The sequence below is a fragment of the Oryzias melastigma genome, linkage group LG19 (assembly GCF_002922805.2).
Source record: "Oryzias melastigma strain HK-1 linkage group LG19, ASM292280v2, whole genome shotgun sequence".
Lineage (NCBI taxonomy): Eukaryota > Metazoa > Chordata > Actinopteri > Beloniformes > Adrianichthyidae > Oryzias > Oryzias melastigma.
Window position 1 is genome coordinate 22,997,510 of NC_050530.1, and position 19,057 is coordinate 23,016,566.

Consider the following 19,057-nt stretch of genomic DNA (forward strand, 5'->3'; position numbering starts at 1 on the left):
ACCACAAACAGTTTAGGAGGAGCCATTCATCCAGGATTGCTCAAACACACAGAAAAAACACATCTTCCATTACAGCTGAAATCTGTGAACGTCAGACTACAGTTACTGCAGCACTGTAACAAAGCAGTAATGCTCAGTGAAATCTTTTTCAGCAGTGTTCATTTGTAGCTGTGATGACCTGAAAAGAATCTTCTTGAATACATAGATCATCCTACATTACCACATAAACAACAAGATTCTTAAAAAACGTTCCATGTCATTGAGTTTGGATGATGGAGGGAGATGGTGTGAACTCAGATACAGATCAGGTGATCGTACAGCAGAGCAAGGACCCCTGAAAAAACCACATCAGACCTACAACAACCAGGTGGAGGATTACGATTGACAAACAGCCCAGATTAGAGCGGGAAGGAGTCATTCTACGAGAGACAGAAACAGACGACCTCAGAGCCGAGAAGATGAACCTTTTTAATGTCTGCTTTAGGGAACCGGACAACACAACACAACACAATACAATACAGCACAACACAACACAACACGACACATGCATGAGGACTGAGGTGCAAAGCTGTAAAACGTCCCTCTGAACAACAGATTACTAATGTGTCAGTTACAGAATCTCTCCTCAACTCCAGATTAAAGACACGGAGAATCTTCTCATTGATAGTGAGCTTTAATGTTGACTCCCTAAAACAAATGGATTATGATCTTCATTGTTTGTTGGGCTGGGGGTATAAAACAGAATCATTCATCCAGAACGGATCATTACTTGAAAAACGTGGTATTAATTATTTCAATTCAATACATTTTACTTTACAGGGACTTGCTATTTTTTCTGTCTTTGAAAAATAAACTGTTTGTTTTAATGTAATTCATTCATAATTTTACTGATAAAAGTTTCCCTTTTGTTTTCTGTCAACCACACGAGAAACGCTTTCATTGGTGCAGGAGTTCATCGTAGAGGTGTGACATGCTTACAATTGTTAGCCAGCTCCACTCTGAGACAATTCCACACTGTGATGAATCTGTCCACTCTGTCTGTGAGCGTCTTCCTCTGGTACCCTGGTGAAGACGACAGCACTCAGTCAGGCTATGACCTAAACCCTGACTCTTTTGTCGGTACATTAAAGGGCACGCCTGCCTTACCTGCAGGGATCTGCTGTAAAACCTGTGCAATTGTCTGAGATGTGACGTCCCATGTCAGGTGAGCCACCCGCTGCAAGTCAATCTGTAGCGTGGCCAGGTCAGGCAGGTGATGTAACTGCCTCACGCACTGTATCTGAGGATGACCGAGACACACACAGGCCAGCTTAAAGACCACAATGCAACAGAGCACTTTCACACAGAAACAAGTTACAATTTAAGAAGAATCACTGAACATCACTAAGTGAGAAGTGAAGATGGGCTGGATTTAACCTAATTGTTCTAGATAGAAGCTGAAATATTAAGTTCTTTCATTTTTTTAAGCCCACAACTCAGGGGAGAATCATTGCTGAACTCCTGCTGCTCACCAGAGACTTCTTTTTTGTCTAAAAACGGCATCCATCCATCTTCCATCAATCTTCTTGACCGCTTCTTCCCTTTCGGGGTCGCGGGGGTGCTGGAGCCTATCCCGGCTGCTGAAGGGCGAAGGCAGGGTACACCCTGGACAGGTCGCCAGTCTGTCGCAGGGCCCCAATCACACACACATCCACTCTCACATTCACACCTAGGGACAATTTAGAGTCACCAATTAACCTATGAAGCATGTTTTTGGACGGTGGGAGGAAGCCGGAGTCCCCGGTGAAAACCCACGCATGCATGGGGAGAACATGCAAACTCCACACAGAAAGGTCCCAGCCGGGATTCGAACCGGGGCCTTCTTGCTGTGAGGCAAGAGCGCTAACCCCTGCGCCACCGTGCAGCCCAAAACGGCATAATCATTAAAAGAAAAAAAGCTTTGACTGCAGATCCAAACATGACTGGAGTGGGACTTTAAGTTGTTAGTGTTTTGGATTTCTTGCTGAGCTACAGCATCAGAAGCGTTCAGGCCTCTTCTGCATGTCCTGAGTTCTGAGGGCTTCCACACAACAGTGAGTAAACTGCTGCAGCTTTTCACATGAAATGAAAAGCTAATGAGCTCAACAAACATGCCATGGTTGTAAAATCACACATTCAAACAAATGGAATCTTGGGGGATATTTAGGAATTAGAACAGAGGTGGGCAAACTACGGACCGCGGGCCAGATCCGGCCCGCCCCCACGTTTATATATATATATAATATATATATATATAAAGTAAAATTCCTTTGTCTGCAGCTGTACATATATATATATATATATATATGTACCCTTATAGAACCCTTTGTGGCCCACAGGCGGAAAAGATTGCCCACCCCTGATTTAGTAAGATCTCTCTTTGGGCCGTTTTCGATGTCACTTTATTTGAATTCCTCCCTAACCAGATGAGGCTTGGAGCACTGCTTTGTCTGTGCACTGAGTAAAAGTTACATGAGATTTAAATGACTGTTTCTTCGAGTTGATTGTATCAATTATGCATTTTCTTTACTGCATAATGACAATGAGAAGTCAAAGTGTTTAATACTAGTGTGATTTATTTCTAGTTGAGTCTAGTTATGAGTCAGTTAATCAAACAGCAGACAGAACTGTTGCCATTTCACCTTCCATGCCAGGTGCTTTTAACATACCAAGTGTTGGCAGAGTATTTGAAGAGTTGATATAAAAAGGTAACAAAGTCATCGCCAATGTCTTGGTTCTACAACAAAATGTTTTTGTTTTTTTTTAAATCAGAAAAAATCCAATTCTCATTAAATGGCTCTAAAGAACAATTTTATAAACAATGAGACCGCTTAACTAATTACTTCTAAATGCCACCAGCAGATACTTCAACTGTCACATTAGGAAGAGAATAAACACATCCACACCTGCTACTTCTCTCTTTTTTTAAAATCACTTTTTATTCATTCTTAAGATATATGACTAATATTTCTTACTGTAAGAATGACCTATGAGGGGGGATAGGTAAACATGTTGATATCGTGATGTTGTATTAAAAAAAAAAAAGTTCGATACACTGTGTTTGTAGAATAAAAGTTATAAAGGAATTGAGTGGGTGGGGCTGCATGGTGGCGCAGTGGTTAGCGCTCTTGCCTCACAGCGAGAAGGCCCCGGTTCGACTCCCGGCTGAGATCTTTCTGTGTGGAGTTTGCATGTTCTCCCCGTGCATGCGTGGGTTTTCACCAGGGACTCCGGCTTCCTCCCACCGTCCAAAAACATGCTTCATAGGTTCATTGGTGACTCTAAATTGCCCCTAGGTGTGAATGTGAGAGTGAATGGGTGTGTGATTGAGGCCCTGAGACAGACTGGCGACCTGTCCAGGGTGTACCCTGCCTTCGCCCATCAGTAGCCGGGTTAGGCTCCGGCACCCCACGACCCCGAAAGGGAAGGAGCGGTCAGGAAAATGGATGGATGGGACTGCATTGTGTTTGCTGCCTGTAGTGGTTACCTTCTTCAGGAACAAGCACAGTAAGGGTAGAGACACATGGCCCTGGGTCTCTCCCACCCTCTGTGAGAAGCGCTCCACCGTCATCGTCTCCCGCAGACTCCAGAAAGATGAACGGTGTGTCGGGCAGCTAGATGGGAGCGCCAGCATCCTCCCCGGATCCCCGAAGAGTACTGTCATCAGGGGACTTCCACCGAGGCGATCATCAGCGCCAATGCTATCTTGAGCTTTGCTCAAGTTTTTCCTCAGATCCTGAAAAAGACGATTCAATCTAAACACAACACTACTAAACAGGTTTCTCTTGACTTTAAACTTAAAATTTGTTTACTTGGAGCACTGGCTTGATAGCAGAGACACAGAACAGCTCCTCCCACTGCTGCCGCCCCTGTCTGGAGGACAGGTCAGGTCTGGCACCCTGGAGACCTTAGTTAAATGTTCAACACCATTACAGATGAACACATTTCTGGACAATTGGAAGCAGTGTACTAAAAGACCCCACAGGGCCAGTCTTACCAGCAGGGCATCTGCTCAGGATCAAATGAACTGTAACTGCAGTGTCATCCATGTTAAGGTCCAGAGTCTGGCTCAGCTTCTCAATGTCTTCTTTAAGGTGGTCCCACAGGAAGCTGAGAACATCGTCAGGTCTCGGGTGGATCATGTCTCCAACTTTCTGTTTGGACCAAACATCACAGGAGGTTTAGCTTCACAGAGCAGCTCTGTGAGCAGTGATTTGTTAAATGCCACCCAGAGCTCACTCTCAGGTCTTTGATAGCGCCTTGAAGGATGGCGAGGTGCGTCAGCAGCCGCAGGATGCAGGCCTGAGCGGAGGTCAGCTGTCTCTCAGGAGCCTCAGACCGCCGATGAGCCACCCCGAGAATGTGTCCCGTCCTGGTCTGATCCCTAAACCCAGATTCCAATTAGAGGGCTGTTTGACAAAAACTTCCTCCTACAGGCTGAAGACGGTCAAACCTCTGGATCTGGTGTTGTTGAACGAAGCCAGCAACAGGGACGTGTCTCTCTCCTCCAATAGGAAGCCCACATTCAAGGCATCTGGATCTCTCCATCGGCTTACCACACTTTCAAACAAAGTATGAATGAATTCAAAAAAGAACATTCATAATTTGATTAAGGAAATGCTTACCTCTCCAACAAAGCACACATGTCCTTTGGGACAAGCTGAAAAAGAAACAAAAACATTGAATCAAAGACCAAAGAAACCATTTCACTGCTCATAGGATGTGTGAAGGAGGAGATAAAGAACATATAGTGAAGAGGAGGAGATAAAGAACATTTAGTGAAGAGGAGGAGTCAGAGAACATTTAGTGAAGAGGAGGAGATAAAGAACAGTTAGTGAAGAGGAGGAGTCAAAGAACATTTAGTGAAGAGGAAGAGTCAAAGAACATTTAGTGAAGAGGAGGAGTAAGAGAACATTTAGTGAAGAGGAGGAGATAAAGAACATGTAGTGAAGAGGAGGAGATAAAGAACATATAGTGAAGAGGAGATAAAGAACATTTAGTGAAGAGGAGGAGTCAGAGAACATTTAGTGAAGAGGAGGAGATAAAGAACATATAGTGAAGAGGAGGAGATAAAGAACATATAGTGAAGAGGAGATAAAGAACATTTAGTGAAGAGGAGGAGTCAGAGAACATTTATTGAAGAGGAGATAAAGAACATGTAGTGAAGAGGAGGAGATAGAGAACATATAGTGAAGAGGAGATAAAGAACATTTAGTGAAGAGGAGGAGTCAGAGAACATTTAGTGTAGAGGAGGAGTCAGAGAACATTTAGTGAAGAGGAGGAGATAAAGAACATGTAGTGAAGAGGAGGAGATAAAGAACATATAGTGAGGAGGAGATAAAGAACATTTAGTGAAGAGGAGGAGTCAGAGAACATTTAGTGAAGAGGAGGAGTCAGAGAACATTTATTGAAGAGGAGGAGATAAAGAACATTTAGTGAAGAGGAGGAGTCAGAGAACATTTAGTGAAGAGGAGGAGTCAGAGAACATTTAGTGAAGAGGAGGGGTCAACGAACATTTAGTGAAGAGGAGGAGATAAAGAACATTTAGTGAAGAGGAGGAGTCAGAGAACATTTAGTGAAGAGGAGGAGTCAGAAAACATTTAGTGAAGAGGAGGGGTCAAAGAATATTTAGTGAAGAGGAGGAGATAAAGAACATTTAGTGAAGAGGAGGAGTCAGAGAACATTTAGTGAAGAGGAGGAGATAAAGAACATGTAGTGAAGAGGAGGAGATAAAGAACATATAGTGAGGAGGAGATAAAGAACATTTAGTGAAGAGGAGGAGTCAGAGAACATTTAGTGAAAAGGAGAAGATAAAGAACATTTAGTGAAGAGGAGGAGTCAGAGAAAATTTAGTGAAGAGGAGGAGTCAGAGAACATTTAGTGAAGAGGAGGGGTCAAAGAACATTTAGTGAAGAGGAGATAAAGAACATTTAGTGAAGAGGAGGAGTCAAAGAACATTTAGTGAAGAGGAGGAGTCAGAGAACATTTAGTGAAGAAAGGAAGTGTTTGGTAGTTTGGCTGTTGTAACAGGGCTTTTTTCATAGATTGTTCACAGACAGGTTTGAGGGGAGCTGGTATGCAGCCAGATATAAAGCACTTCAGCATTTTTTATTCAAAGCCTGAAGTGCTAGTCATATCAACAGATCACTCGACATAAAAACATTTTAAAGGTCACAGCACCAAAAAAGACATAACATGGGGCTGCACAGTGGCGCAGTGGTTAGCGCTCTTGCCTCACAACGAGAAGGCCCTGGTTCAAATCCCGGCTGGGACCTTTCTGTGTGGAGTTTGCATGTTCTCCCCGTGCATGCGTGGGTTTTCACCGAGGACTCCGGCTTCCTCCCACCGTCCAAAAACATGCTTCATAGGTTAATTGGTGACTCTAAATTGCCCCTAGGTGTGAATGTGAGAGTGAATGTGTGATTGAGGCCCTGTGACAGACTGGAGACCTGTCCAGGTGAACCCCGCCTTCGCCCATCAGTAGCCAGGATAGGCTCCGGCTCCCCCGCGACCCCAAAAGGGAAGAAGCGGACAAGAAGATGGATGGATGGAAGACATAACATTTTAGAATTCAAAACAAAATTCCAGACACCAAAGCACAATTCAACAAAAATGAAATAAAACAAAAGTAAACTATTTGAAGAGCAAAAATAATTTCCAAAAATCAGAATGAAAGTTAAAAAATGAAACACAGTAAGAAATCTGAAGAAGTAGGTACTATGTGACATCACTGATTGGATGATGGTCTTTGAGGTTTTTAAACATGTCTTCAATGTCTGCATTCTGAAAAAAAGTTTTATGATTATCCAAATCATTTTGGACGAACATCATCATCCAATCAGCGATCTAATACCTACCGTTTTTGGTTTATTTCATGATTCTTCACTAACATTTCATTTTGTTTTCTGAAAAGGTGGGTAATGTGGACATGGCTAACTGGATAAAAAACTCAATCACTTTCATCCACTCAGTGAAGTCTCATAGTGTCTTTGGAATAGCATTTTGGTCTCTGGAATGCTGTTTTGATTTTTAAAGTGAAGCTTTAGTGTAACTTCAATAAGGAAGACATTATTATTTCCCTCATGCATGCAGGTGTTCATGGTCACTCTCCACGTCATCATTGGTCTGCCCCGGGAGCCAATAGCTGAAGCACTCACTTTCTTCACAGCCAATCACAATCAAACTTCTCCCTTTAAATTCAGTAAAGTTTGTTTTCTTCCGCATTGTGCCGGCCCTCCTCCACCCCATTCTCCTCCTGGCTCTTCGATCAGCGCGGTCCTGCCTTACCACCATCAGCATCTGGGCTCTGGGTCTCCTACCTGGTCCAAGTGTTGCTCCGGCTTCCCCTCCCTCTTGTGCAGTTCCACTTGCGGATCTCTTTCACTTGGTCCAAAACGCTCATCACAGAGCAAGAGTTCTCCAGCCCAGAGCCCAACCGCCATTCATGCTCACAAATAACTTCACAATTAATCTTTCAGTTCCACTTTCGAGTTCTCTCCTTATTGAAATGTAGTTTTGTTCTTTGTATTATTTGGTTTTGTCTTTTTTAATTGTCATGATCATAGGCGAGTGATTTGTTGATGTGATTTGTACTTCAGGGCCACCATAGGACATGGATTAAATGAGTGTGAGATCAGAAACAGCGGTGGTGATTAATGGTAAATGTAATCAGTTACCCAGAAAAAGAAATGTCAGAGGAAGACGTACTGTATGCAAGCAGTCGCTCTCCCTTCAGCCACTGTCGGGCTTCGCTGGAATGATCGTCCGGCATGGTCGGGAGGAAATAATTCTTGGAGGAAAAAAGTTTGTGAAGTTGATGAATAACATGTAGGACAGGAAAAGTCCACATATTCTAGAGATCTAAACTAACCTAACAGAATGTAAACACAGTTTGCAGTCTTGGTGCCAGTAGATGATGCTGGTATCATATTCTGAGGAAACATTTCAACTGAGGAACAAATGAATAGAGAGTAGCTTACTGTGGCGTTTGCAGGCTGGAAAGCGATCTCATAAAGAGGAAGGAGCAGAGGGTTTCCACACAGAAGCACGGAGCCCAGATGGACCAGCAACTCCATGACTGTTTGTCTCTGTGGGGGAAGATTCAAACTGATGTGGAGACGGGAGGATGGACCACCAATGTGATTGGAAAGAAGAGACGAGCAGAAGTCCTGGAAGTCTCTAGACGGGAGGTTTCTGAGAAGAACTTCCAGGTGTTCCTTTTCCTGTAGTTGAAGCGGTCCAACACCACAAAGAAAAGAAAATAGAGAGCACATTTGTAAGCTTTTCCTAAGTTGTCCTTCATGTGCCTTGGAAATTAATCAGTTTAAAAGATTTATTTACAGAATTGTAAAAGAAAATTGACAAAATTAAGATGGAAAAAATGTGATCAGCATAAAGGTTTCTTCCATCCATCCATCTTCTTGACCACTTCTTCCCTTTCGGGGTCGCGGGGTGCCGGAGCCAATCCCGGCTACTGATGGGCGAAGGCGGGGTTCACCCTGGACAGGTCGCCAGTCTGTCACAGGGCCTCAATCACACACATTCACTCTCACATCCACACCTAGGGGCAATTTAGAGTCACCAATTAACCTATGAAGCATGTTTTTGGACGGTGGGAGGAAGCCGGAGTCCTCGGTGAAAACCCACGCATGCACGGGGAGAACATGCAAACTCCACACAGAAAGGTCCCAGCCGGGATTCGAACCGGGGCCTTCTCGCTGTGAGGCAAGAGCGCTAACCACTTGCGCCACCGTGCAGCCCCATAAAGGTTTCTTTAAATTAAAAATGGTAAAACAGTAACATTAAGATGTGTCACATCTTTGTGAATGTGTTTACATTCAGGGTTGATAATTCAGGGTCGATAATTCACTGCTTCCGTGCATGCATTGAAATACTCCCCACATCTCTAAAACTTCATGCATTTCCATCAAGTGATTTTTTTACAATCACTGAAATAGGAATGAAAGCCAGCAGTTCAAACCAAAACTTTATGTACCTGTGAGGAGGGCCATAGATCAGGATCAGGTGATCTGTAGCGGCAGGTGACGCATCGGTACAATGCCAGAACCACAAGGCCCACCTGAGAGCTCCTCAGCTTCTGAAGGAAGAAGACAAACAGCTGACTTCCTCTTTTCTTTTGTTTATCTCCTGATTTATGTCTGAGCTCTGCAGAAATACCCCGGGGCTGATTCGCTAATACCTAGTCCCTCTAGCTCCTCCCCCTTGATGAAAGAGTGTAAAAGAAAGCTCTCGTTTATCATAATCCTGACTGATCCATTAGGCCTCCCTGAACTAAGAGGACAGATACCTCAATCCAAAAGTTTGGGTGCTAGGACAAGACCCCCCCCCCAATACAAATACTAAACAATTAGTATTTGTGCCAGATATCATGACCAGACATTAAAACAAATACTACTAATTTAAGATATTTTTTGTTTGTTTTAAGCCTTATACTATCCTAGGCATGTTTACATTGGAAGTCATCTGGAATCCACGAGACAGCATGAGGGTTAAAAAACAAAAAAAACATCACATTCTTATTGAAAAGACAAGAATTATTAATAAAAAATAAGCATCCTTCTTCAGAGCCGTTGAAAGCGGTGCTGGAGGCAACAGGCCACTTATGGGTGAAGGTGGACACACACACACACACACACACACGTAGGGATAATTAGGCATTATCGATCACTACTCCATCATGGAGAAAATGTCAGTTTCTTACAAAAACGTAGACAAGAAGTTTTTTTTTTCTTAATCCTAGAGTCACATATCTCAAACAGCCCCCGTGCGGCGGCTGAAATGCACATTGTTCAGCTGATTACGGCAGGTGGCCGTGCAGCAGCATTTGCAATCAGGAAGCAGCAGCCACATTTTTACATGCTGAGCAGCAGCCGCAGAGACCTTAAGAAAGTCAAAATTTTACAGCAACAGGAAAGTTTAATCAATCAATATACTTTATTAATTCCCTGGGGGGAAATTCATTCAGGAAGGCAGCAGTGTGATAGATGAATAATAGGGGGCTCTCCAAGGTCTCTAAATCCGTCTGATGATCAGCTGATTTCCGGAGACATTTACAAATCGTCCAGTCAGAGCTGCTGCCGGTCGGCGATCCGGCTGTGGTCGTCCAACTGACACACGATTTTGTAACAGAGTCATCTCCGCCTGACTGACTGACTGATGCCTGAGTGCCGCTGTCTACATTCATGACCACGCCAGCGGTTTTCAAAAACCGACATGTGGCAGTTGTACATTAACTCTTTATTGCTTTCCTTAAATCCTGATAGAAGAACAGAGCATTTTTGAGGTGCTGTTGTTCAGTCATTTGATTTCACTTTCCTTGACGTTCATTGTTATAAAAACCTTTTTCTCTGGAAAACATCTTTACCATGATGTTTTCCATTTAGTTCCGGGTTTACCTGCAGCTTTGCCACAAATGTGTCGGACCGGTTCTCCAGGACAGCCTGGGCCACAGCCTCTTTGATCTCTCTATAGAGCATCCCACAGCACAGGAAGTGATCGACTGATGTTGGAATCATCCTCTTTAAATAGAACACAAAATCAGGCCAGGAGTCAGAAACTCAAGTACATTGAGCAACACTTTTGTTTAGAGGAAATCCGTATTTCTAAAAGAAGCACAAGAGTTTGTCTCATGACAAATCATTTAAAAACACACAGCTGGATTCCATGTTTCTGAATGTCAGTTCAGGCAGATGTACCTGCATTCGCAGTAGCTCTGCAGGGAAGATCCACCTGTAGACTGAGCTGTTCATCAGGGAAAGTATGCAGTCCATGCTGGAGAGCCTGTGAAGGGCTCGCAGCAGGTAGATCCGGACCCAGTCGTTGCCACCGTACTCGCACACGGCCCTCACCTGCTGCAGCAGCGGGGCATCCTCCATCTGTACATCTACTCACACGCAAAACAAAGATCCAGAAACTTTCAAAGGACTGCTGATCTCTCAGAGAGGTTCACATGAGCAGGTGAAATGTCAGCCGCACCTTGAACTGCAGCTCTCTGCAGCTGCTTTGCTGCAGCACTCAGGCAGATTCTCAGTCTTGTGATGTTGAGCAGGAACTCTGCAGGATCCTCTTGTCTGTCGGAAGTTTGCTTCCTGGTAAACCTGCCCAGGAATCCGATATCTGCAGACTGTTCTCCATTCTCTCTTGAACACAACAGAGAGTCCTGGAGGAAAAAGTCAACATTTTGCTGTTTTGTGTATGGAAGCTGCAGCAGAAATTCATAAAAATAATACTAATGAAAAAAACATAATAATAATTAACAAATCAACAGCTGAAACAGGAAGCAAAATAGGACATTAAGGTAACAGAATATTAAATATAATAAAATATATAGAATGACATTATTTTTTTAGTGAAAATAAAACGCAAAAATAAATTAAGGAAGTCAGAGTTTTTCACCTGGAAGCAGTTGACAAAGAGCAGGTAAAGTTCAGTGCGATCTCCTTCGTCTAGAAGATTCTCCTCCAGATTCCTCAGGAAGCTCTGAATGTGGGTCTTCACCTCGTCAAAACTTACAAATATAAAAAAAGTTAAGCCATGTTTCTGGTAAGTAACTCCAGGTCAGTTCTCCCTCATTAATAACCTCTTCAGGGTTCAGTCACCTGTTAGGAAGACCCTCACACAGCCACGTGTGAAAATTAAAAGAATCCAAAATGTTTTTGTCACATTCTTTGATTATTAGGTCTGCTCTGACACTTCTATGAAAGATGAATGGATGGATGAAGGGATGATGGATGGATGAATGGATGGATGATGGATGGATGAATGGATGGATGGATGGATGGATGGATGGATGATGGATGAATGATGGATGGATGATGGATGGATGATGGATGGATGAAGGGATGATGGATGGATGAATGGATGAATGGATGGATGGATGGATGGATGGATGGATGGATGGATGATGGATGAATGATGGATGGATGATGGATGCATGTGTAGATTCCTCCTCACCTGTACTGCAGCAGCAGCTTTGGCAGCACAGATCGGACGACCGGGCTGTTATCAACACACTCCAGAAAGGGAGTGAGCTTTCTGGTGCGGTACACATCTCCTGCAGAAGAACAAGAATAGTGGTGACATTTTTACTATCCATCCATCCATTTTCTTGACCGCTTTGTCCCTTTCGGGGTCGCGGGTTGCTGGAGCCTATCCCGGCTGCTGATGGGCGAAGGCGGGGTACACCCTGGACAGGTCTCCAGTCTGTCACAGGGCCTCAATCACACATACAGTCACTCTCACATTCACACCTAGGGGCAATTTAGAGTCACCAATTAACCTATGAAGCATGTTTTTGGATGGTGGGAGGAAGCTGGAGTCCCCGGTGAAAACCCACGCATGCACGGGGAGAACATGCAAACTCCACACAGAAAGGTCCCAGCCGGGATTCGAACCGGGGCCTTCTTGCTGTGAGGCAAGAGCGCTAACCACTGCGTCACCGTGCAACCCTCATTTTTACTAAATCTGTTAATTTTTCTCATTCTGACAGCAAACAGACCAGGGGGAGGGGCCCCTAAGATCCTTCAGAATATAAACCAGAGGGAGGGGGGAGGGACCAGATAAAACCTGACATACCATTGGCAGAGACCAGTAAGGAGAAGAGCAGCTCCACCATGCCCTCTTCAGGCCTCTGGCCCTCTGACAGGCAGAAGCTGGACACCACCTCCAAGAAGAAGGAGTTACAGCGGCCCCTGATGGCTGCCTGCTGCTCCAGTGCGGCCCTGAAATCAAACATTTTGTGATGTGAGGCTGCAGCAGCACAGCACCGTGAACTTCTGACGTTCTCAAACTTAAATGTCACGTTGGCATGGAAACCTGGATTCAAGCAGCCACTTCCAATGACAAGTCTGTAGAACTGTGCATATTTGCACATATCTGCACGTTCCAGGCTTCTGTGTTCAAAACTATGGCATGCAGATGTTGCTACGCAGGTTTGAAGTCTGTTTTCAGGCTCTACGTACAAAGCCGGCATGAAGCATCCATTAAAGGTTAAACCAGCTGAACTTTGACCAATCAGGAACTCAGATCTGGTAGGGACGTTTAGGTAGTGTCCTATTGCAAACACAGAAGTACCAACCGTTTGAAAAGTGATCACGGAAGATAAAATTAATTAAAGCCGCAAGCGGCGTTGGATGGCCCGCAGTCGCTACCCGCCCTCGTCGCCCACTCCCTCGCCGCCCTCTCCCTTGCCGCCCTCTCCCTCGCAGCCCGCCCTCTCCCTTGCCTCATACGCACCAACGCCGCGCTCGCTGCCCGCCCCTACGCACCATCGCCGCCCTTGACGCTGACCTTTGACCCGAACTCATCTGCTAAGCAGCCACTATGCACCACTAACCCCCCTCCCTTTACTGTATAGCTGTACTGTGATTTAAGTGAGAAATTGCTTAAAAAGGCACTTTTTTCAAAATGGCGCCTTTTTTGTTACTGTTATCTCCATAGCAACCATTTTATGTTTTGTTCGACTGAGGTCACCGAACTGATTGACGTTAGTTTCGCAAGAATCGGCCAAAGTAAATTTTTAGATCTCCTTAGCAACGGAGGTTGTTTGCTTACCACGCCCACATTCCCTATATTACCATATTTTAAGTTATAACACTTGTTAAAGCTTTCACTTGGGATGTAAGTGAGAAATTGCTTAAAAAGGCACTTTTTTCAAAATGGCGGCTTTTCTGTTAGTGTTATCGCCATAGCAACCATTTTATGTTTTGTTCGCCCGAGGTCACCGAACAGATTGACGTTAGTTTCGCAAGAATCGGCCAAAGTACACTTTTGGATCCCCTTAGCAACGGAGGTTATTTGCTAACCACGCCCACATTCCTTATATGGTCATATTCAATGATGTTATACCTGTTACAGCTTAAGCATGGGGTCAACATATTAAAATCTCATTGCAATGCATTGAAATTTGAGCGTGTATTAACACTACGCCACATTTACGAGCTCGCCACGCGCACGCCATTCAAAATCTATAGCTTGTAACACCATATATTTTTTCCCAAAAGCTTCGCAATGATGCCAAAAGCGTTTGGGAACGATTGATGAATATCCCTAACAGTTATATTTGTTTAAAGCTGGTGCTAACAGTGGTTTTTTTGGACAATTCAAGATGGCGGCCCTTCCCAAGGTCAAAGGTCAACGAAACTTCAGGGGTCGTTGAAGACTAACGCCAGGGGCATGTGGGTCAAATTTCGTAAAAATCGGACTAACGAAAGCTACGTTCTAACTTTGTAAAATTCACAAAATGTCCGATTTCGAAACAAAATGGCCGCCAAGTGGTAGGTCGTGGAGCCATCCCATAATAATGTAAAATTTAGCCATGGATATATCCAATAAGGCTACGTTGGTTTCGTTCGCGAATTCAAAACTTTTTTTTTGATTTTGCTGAGTCAGCAGTTTTTTTCGTAACGGTTTTTTGCGTACCAGGGCCGCATTTTACGCATTACGGTTTCGAAAGTTACGTTGTTTCGTTCAGCTTGAGCCTCCGCACGCGTGAATACCCTTTTTGCGCAAATCGGCCAAAATATGTGCGAGCTAGCTAAAACCGTGGCGGTTGCGACCTTGCCACGCGCACGCCATTCAAATTCTACAACTTCTAATTCCAACATTTTTCTCACAGTACATTCCCATTTATGGCCAGTGATGTGACATATCAATTGATAAAACCCCCTAGGAGGTATTTCTTTTTGTAGCTTTGAGTAAAAGTGCTTTTTTTCAACATTTCAAGATGGCGGCATCTTCCCAAGGTCAAAGGTCAATGAAACTTCTAGGGTCATTGTAGACTCCCGCTACGGACATGATTACCGAATTTCGTGAAAATCGAACAAACAAAAGTTTCGTTTTCCCATATTGTTGAAAAACGTGAAAATCGCCATTTTTCTGATTTCGGCGCAAAATGGCCGCCAAGCCGTAGGTCGTGTGGCCATCCCATAATAATTTCAAATGTTCTAGGGCTTATCCCTGACACGTGTCATGGACTTTTGTTTGCGTATTTCGAAATATTTTCTTTTGGCCCCATAAACAATTTTTGGCTCATTCATTTTTTTTACGGAAACGCTCGCCGTAATGTCATCGTTTTGGGCGGGGTCACGCGCAACATGCCAAAAATTCATTTTCAATTTTCCCTAGGTGTGATAAAATTTTGAGGTACTTTTCGTTCATGTGGCGGGGGTGTAATTTTGGCTCAAAGGCGCAGAAAGATAGAATGTTAAAGCAAAAACAATATGGTCCTTGCAGTCAGTAGACTGCTGCTGCGGGCCATAATAATTACGGTTTGTGCCCGACTAGAATTCTGTGACACCAAGTCTTTCATGTATGGGAATAGATCTGTCTGGAGCAAAGATTCACCAGGTTTGCACTGCTTTGACATTTCACAGCAAGTCTTCTCCAACAGTCAGTCCATGCTCTGGAATGGGGTAGTGACAGTCCAGTGTGAACATCATGTGCTTCGTGCACCACGTGTGTGAAGACAGAACTACTCTTCCTCTGTAGAGCATCTCAGGGGCCAGAACGTGGTAAAAGTCATTTCATGAAGCACCGTATCACAGCACTGGGGACCTAATGCTAGTTTTTAGTGATCTTTTTTGATGTTTTTTCTGGTCCAACGATGTTTGTGTTTATAGGACAAGTGGAATCACATTTGGGTTCAAAGGGCAAATTAAAAACAAAGAAACAACTGTGACTCTCCTTTCAGGCCAGTTTACCACATAAAGTTTAAAAACTGGGGTAAATCTTGCTCCAAATGTACTTACTGGTATCTGACTTCAAAGAATGAACATTTGTATTCACACCATGTATTACATACTGGTAATATGTATTGTACAGTAGGGTGTAAATACCCAGTTTTCACCTGAAAAAGCCATGCATGTGTTTAAGGTCCCATCAATCAGCTTTAGGGTTTTCCTGAATTTGTGGCTATGCTTTATGAAACTTAGTGAGGCTCAGGGGATAACTAGATGAAATATTTTAAATGTACTTGATTGCATGAGAAACAGTTGGCGTGAAGTCCTTCTGCAGCTCCTTTCTACACTTGGGGCAGTGGTGCCGGTGCTGCTGGATGCAGCTCTGCAGACAGGACAGGCAGACCACATGCTGGCAGGGCAAAAGTGACGGCTCCCTGAGCTCCAGCAGGCAAACGGGGCAAGAAATGCCAAACCTTGAAAGCAAACAGAGGGATTTAAGAGTTTTTGCATGCAGCTATTAGCTAAAAAACAATGTGTATCAAGGTGAGTGGTGGGATAATGCAGAAGGTCTGACCTGAGATCCCTGCTGATACACTCGTCATGAAAAGAGTTGAGGATGCGGATCAGCTGCGACAGCGTGGCCACGCTTCTCACATCAGACAATTCCTGCATCAGCTGTTGCAGGAAGACCAAATGATGTTGAGTTTCCTGATACTACCCAAACTCAGAAACATTTGACAACTTATAGTTTTTGACTAGACCCTTTTATTCAAGACATGCTGACCATTTAAAATGACATGGATATTTTTTGTAATTACCTGCCCAAAAAATAACTTTGCTGGTAAAAAAAATACACTTATATTTTGAAAAAAATTATGTGATTGTATCATCTGAAGTTTAAATAATTCTATGAAATTAGCCACAAAAACAAGGGAGAAAGGGCTCTAAAGTTGTAAAATCCTGATTAAAAATGAACTCCCCAATGTGTTAACCTGACAGGTGGCAGACTTGAAGTCTTTGGATGGTTAGGATGAGAAGCAATCATGTCAAAGGAGACATTGATGTTAGATGTAGATCCAGACAAACTGATGTGACAACAGAACAACAACACATTCAATATGAAAGATGAAGCTGCACTTATGCTGACAGGAAGCAGCAAACATCTGGAATGGAGCACACGCTCCCTTTAACATCATCAGAATTATCAAAGAACATTCATTTTTCATGAACTGCTTAGTTCAAATGTTGCTAAGATTGTTTTTGACTGTGGGGGGAGAGTTCCATGTAAAACCAAAACAAAATGCCATGAATGAGTGAAGAACAGAGAGAGCTTGTTGTGAATCTTAACTCTGCAGCTCAACATCCTCATTTAAGATCAAACAATTGTGGATAAACGCAGTAAAAAGAATTTCTACATACTTTCAGAAGAAGGTTGCAGTGTTTGATAGCTCGTTCTATCAACCTTGAGTCCTCTTGCTCAATTTTAAAAATGACGTGCTCAATGAAAGATGCAACAATCAGCATCCAGTGCCACAGAGACCTGAGAGAGCAAACAGCATGAGAATACAGCACAAACGGACGCTGGAAGTGCTTCCATGTCTGCAGACGAACCTGATGGAACCCAGATGCTGCAGATCAGCAGCACTGCAGTGCTCAGTGTATTTCTGCCCCAAAGCTCTGTCCAGGCACGGCTGCAGCAGCTGCACTCTGCTCACAAAGAACTCACACTGCTGAAGGGAATCCACAGTCAGCAGTTTGCTTTGCTCTGCACAGATGCCCAGAGCTAAAATGTCCTCCAGCTGCAAAAACAAAACAAGACCCAACTTCTGATTTCTGAAGCCTTGAAAGCTGGTAAGAGTTACATCACAGTCTATTCCATCTTCAGAGACCGATTATTCCACAAATGGGCAGCAAAGATTTCAGGGACTTGGATAACTGACAGGCCCTGTAGCAGACTGGTGACCAGTTCAGGGCTAACTAGTGCTGGGTTGGCTCCAGCAGCCCTGTGGGTTCAGAAGATGGCTGGGTAGAAAACAAGTCTTACTATCGCCTGTGGTTGCGTCCTCCTACAGCATTGTTGAAGAACATCAGCAGCTAAGTGTGGCTGCAGCAGGAAGATGTGGCTTAGTGTGTCCATTCTGGCAGCAAAGAACTTTGCAGCAGCTGTTATCCACGGAGGAGAGAGTTCAGCAGAGACTCCCATGGAGGCCTGCAGCTCAAACACCAGCCTTTGAACGGCTCTGGAGAACACCTGCGGATGACACCACTGATCACTGTTGCTTTTTGTGGTTATTCAAAACAATAGAAGAACATCACAGCACTTTTGCACAGTTCTCCATAAACAGCAATTAGATGAGAAATTCAACCAACAATCCATAAACTTTTACTATATGCAAGTATGAAGACCAGTGTTGGGACTAACGCCGTTTAAGTATAACGGCGTTACTAACAGCGTTATAAATCAAGTAATTTAGTAATCTAACTAATTACTTTCATCCTCGCTGTAACGCCGTTATAGTTACTTCGTGTAAATCGCGGCGCGTTACTTCAAAGTTTGATGATCTTGCTGGAGCTGGGCGCTTCGCACCCGAAAGTTGCTTGTGTAACGCCCCATTTACACAGGACGCAAAAGCAGAGAGAACAGAGAGACAGAGAGCAGCTCATCTTAGCAGAAACGGGGTAATTGTCAGGGATGAGGGAGGACACAAACGCAGGAAGCGCAGGAGGATGTTCCAAAAACAACTAAATTTATTATCTTTCCAAAAGATAATGCAGGAAGGCTCGTGGTCTTAGTCTAGAAGGCAAGACGAACTGGCAAAGACCAAAGGAAAACATACAACTTAAATACAGGCAAGATAATTAAACACAGGTGCATCCATTAAGAGGGCATGAGAAACAGGTGGAAAGAAAAAACACCTGAAATGAGAAGAGGGTGAAGGTAAAAAGAAATAACCCAACTCAAAACCCCACAGTAATATTTATAAAACACACAACACAGACAGACACGAGCGCACACAGATCAACGCAGCGAGCAGACTCCGGAGCGAGTGGGCGGGGCTGCGGGATTTTGGGAGAGAAAAAAGAGATGCAGAGAGCTGCTCCTCTTAGCAGAAATATGGGTTAATAATTGTCGTTTATTAATTTACCCACACACAGACACCTGCGAGCGCGTGCGCACAAACACACACAAAACAGAGATGAACACGCGCGCACACAGATCAATACAGTGGGCCGACAGAGCGGGTGGGCGGGGTTTGAGAGAGCAGTTTTTCTTAGCAGGAACATGGGTTAATGTCTTTAGGCTATGAAAATTATCAACCAGCTGTGGTGTGATATAAATA

General features: G+C 43.9%; 1 protein-coding gene across 7 annotated transcripts in view; it reads right to left on the reverse strand.

The window, feature by feature from the left end:
• Positions 1–19,057, reverse strand: part of rnf213b (ring finger protein 213b) — a 56,790-nt gene that overhangs the window by 4,166 nt on the left and 33,567 nt on the right. For 6 of the 7 annotated variants that reach the window (XM_024284461.2, XM_024284459.2, XM_024284456.2 and 3 more), the window contains 22 exons: positions 17,761–17,967; positions 17,328–17,515; positions 17,136–17,256; positions 16,291–16,391; positions 16,010–16,189; positions 12,613–12,758; positions 11,992–12,091; positions 11,434–11,545; positions 11,014–11,197; positions 10,734–10,921; positions 10,434–10,556; positions 9,014–9,115; positions 7,998–8,240; positions 7,726–7,807; positions 4,644–4,678; positions 4,472–4,578; positions 4,258–4,402; positions 4,016–4,172; positions 3,831–3,925; positions 3,506–3,754; positions 1,147–1,279; positions 979–1,062 (listed from right to left, as the gene is read on the reverse strand). In XM_024284461.2, the coding sequence (XP_024140229.1) occupies positions 979–1,062; positions 1,147–1,279; positions 3,506–3,754; positions 3,831–3,925; positions 4,016–4,172; positions 4,258–4,402; positions 4,472–4,578; positions 4,644–4,678; positions 7,726–7,807; positions 7,998–8,240; positions 9,014–9,115; positions 10,434–10,556; positions 10,734–10,921; positions 11,014–11,197; positions 11,434–11,545; positions 11,992–12,091; positions 12,613–12,758; positions 16,010–16,189; positions 16,291–16,391; positions 17,136–17,256; positions 17,328–17,515; positions 17,761–17,967 (3,082 nt within the window). The remainder of the gene's footprint in view (positions 1–978; positions 1,063–1,146; positions 1,280–3,505; positions 3,755–3,830; positions 3,926–4,015; positions 4,173–4,257; positions 4,403–4,471; positions 4,579–4,643; positions 4,679–7,725; positions 7,808–7,997; positions 8,241–9,013; positions 9,116–10,433; positions 10,557–10,733; positions 10,922–11,013; positions 11,198–11,433; positions 11,546–11,991; positions 12,092–12,612; positions 12,759–16,009; positions 16,190–16,290; positions 16,392–17,135; positions 17,257–17,327; positions 17,516–17,760; positions 17,968–19,057) is intronic. The other variant, XM_024284458.2, reaches the window with a different exon arrangement.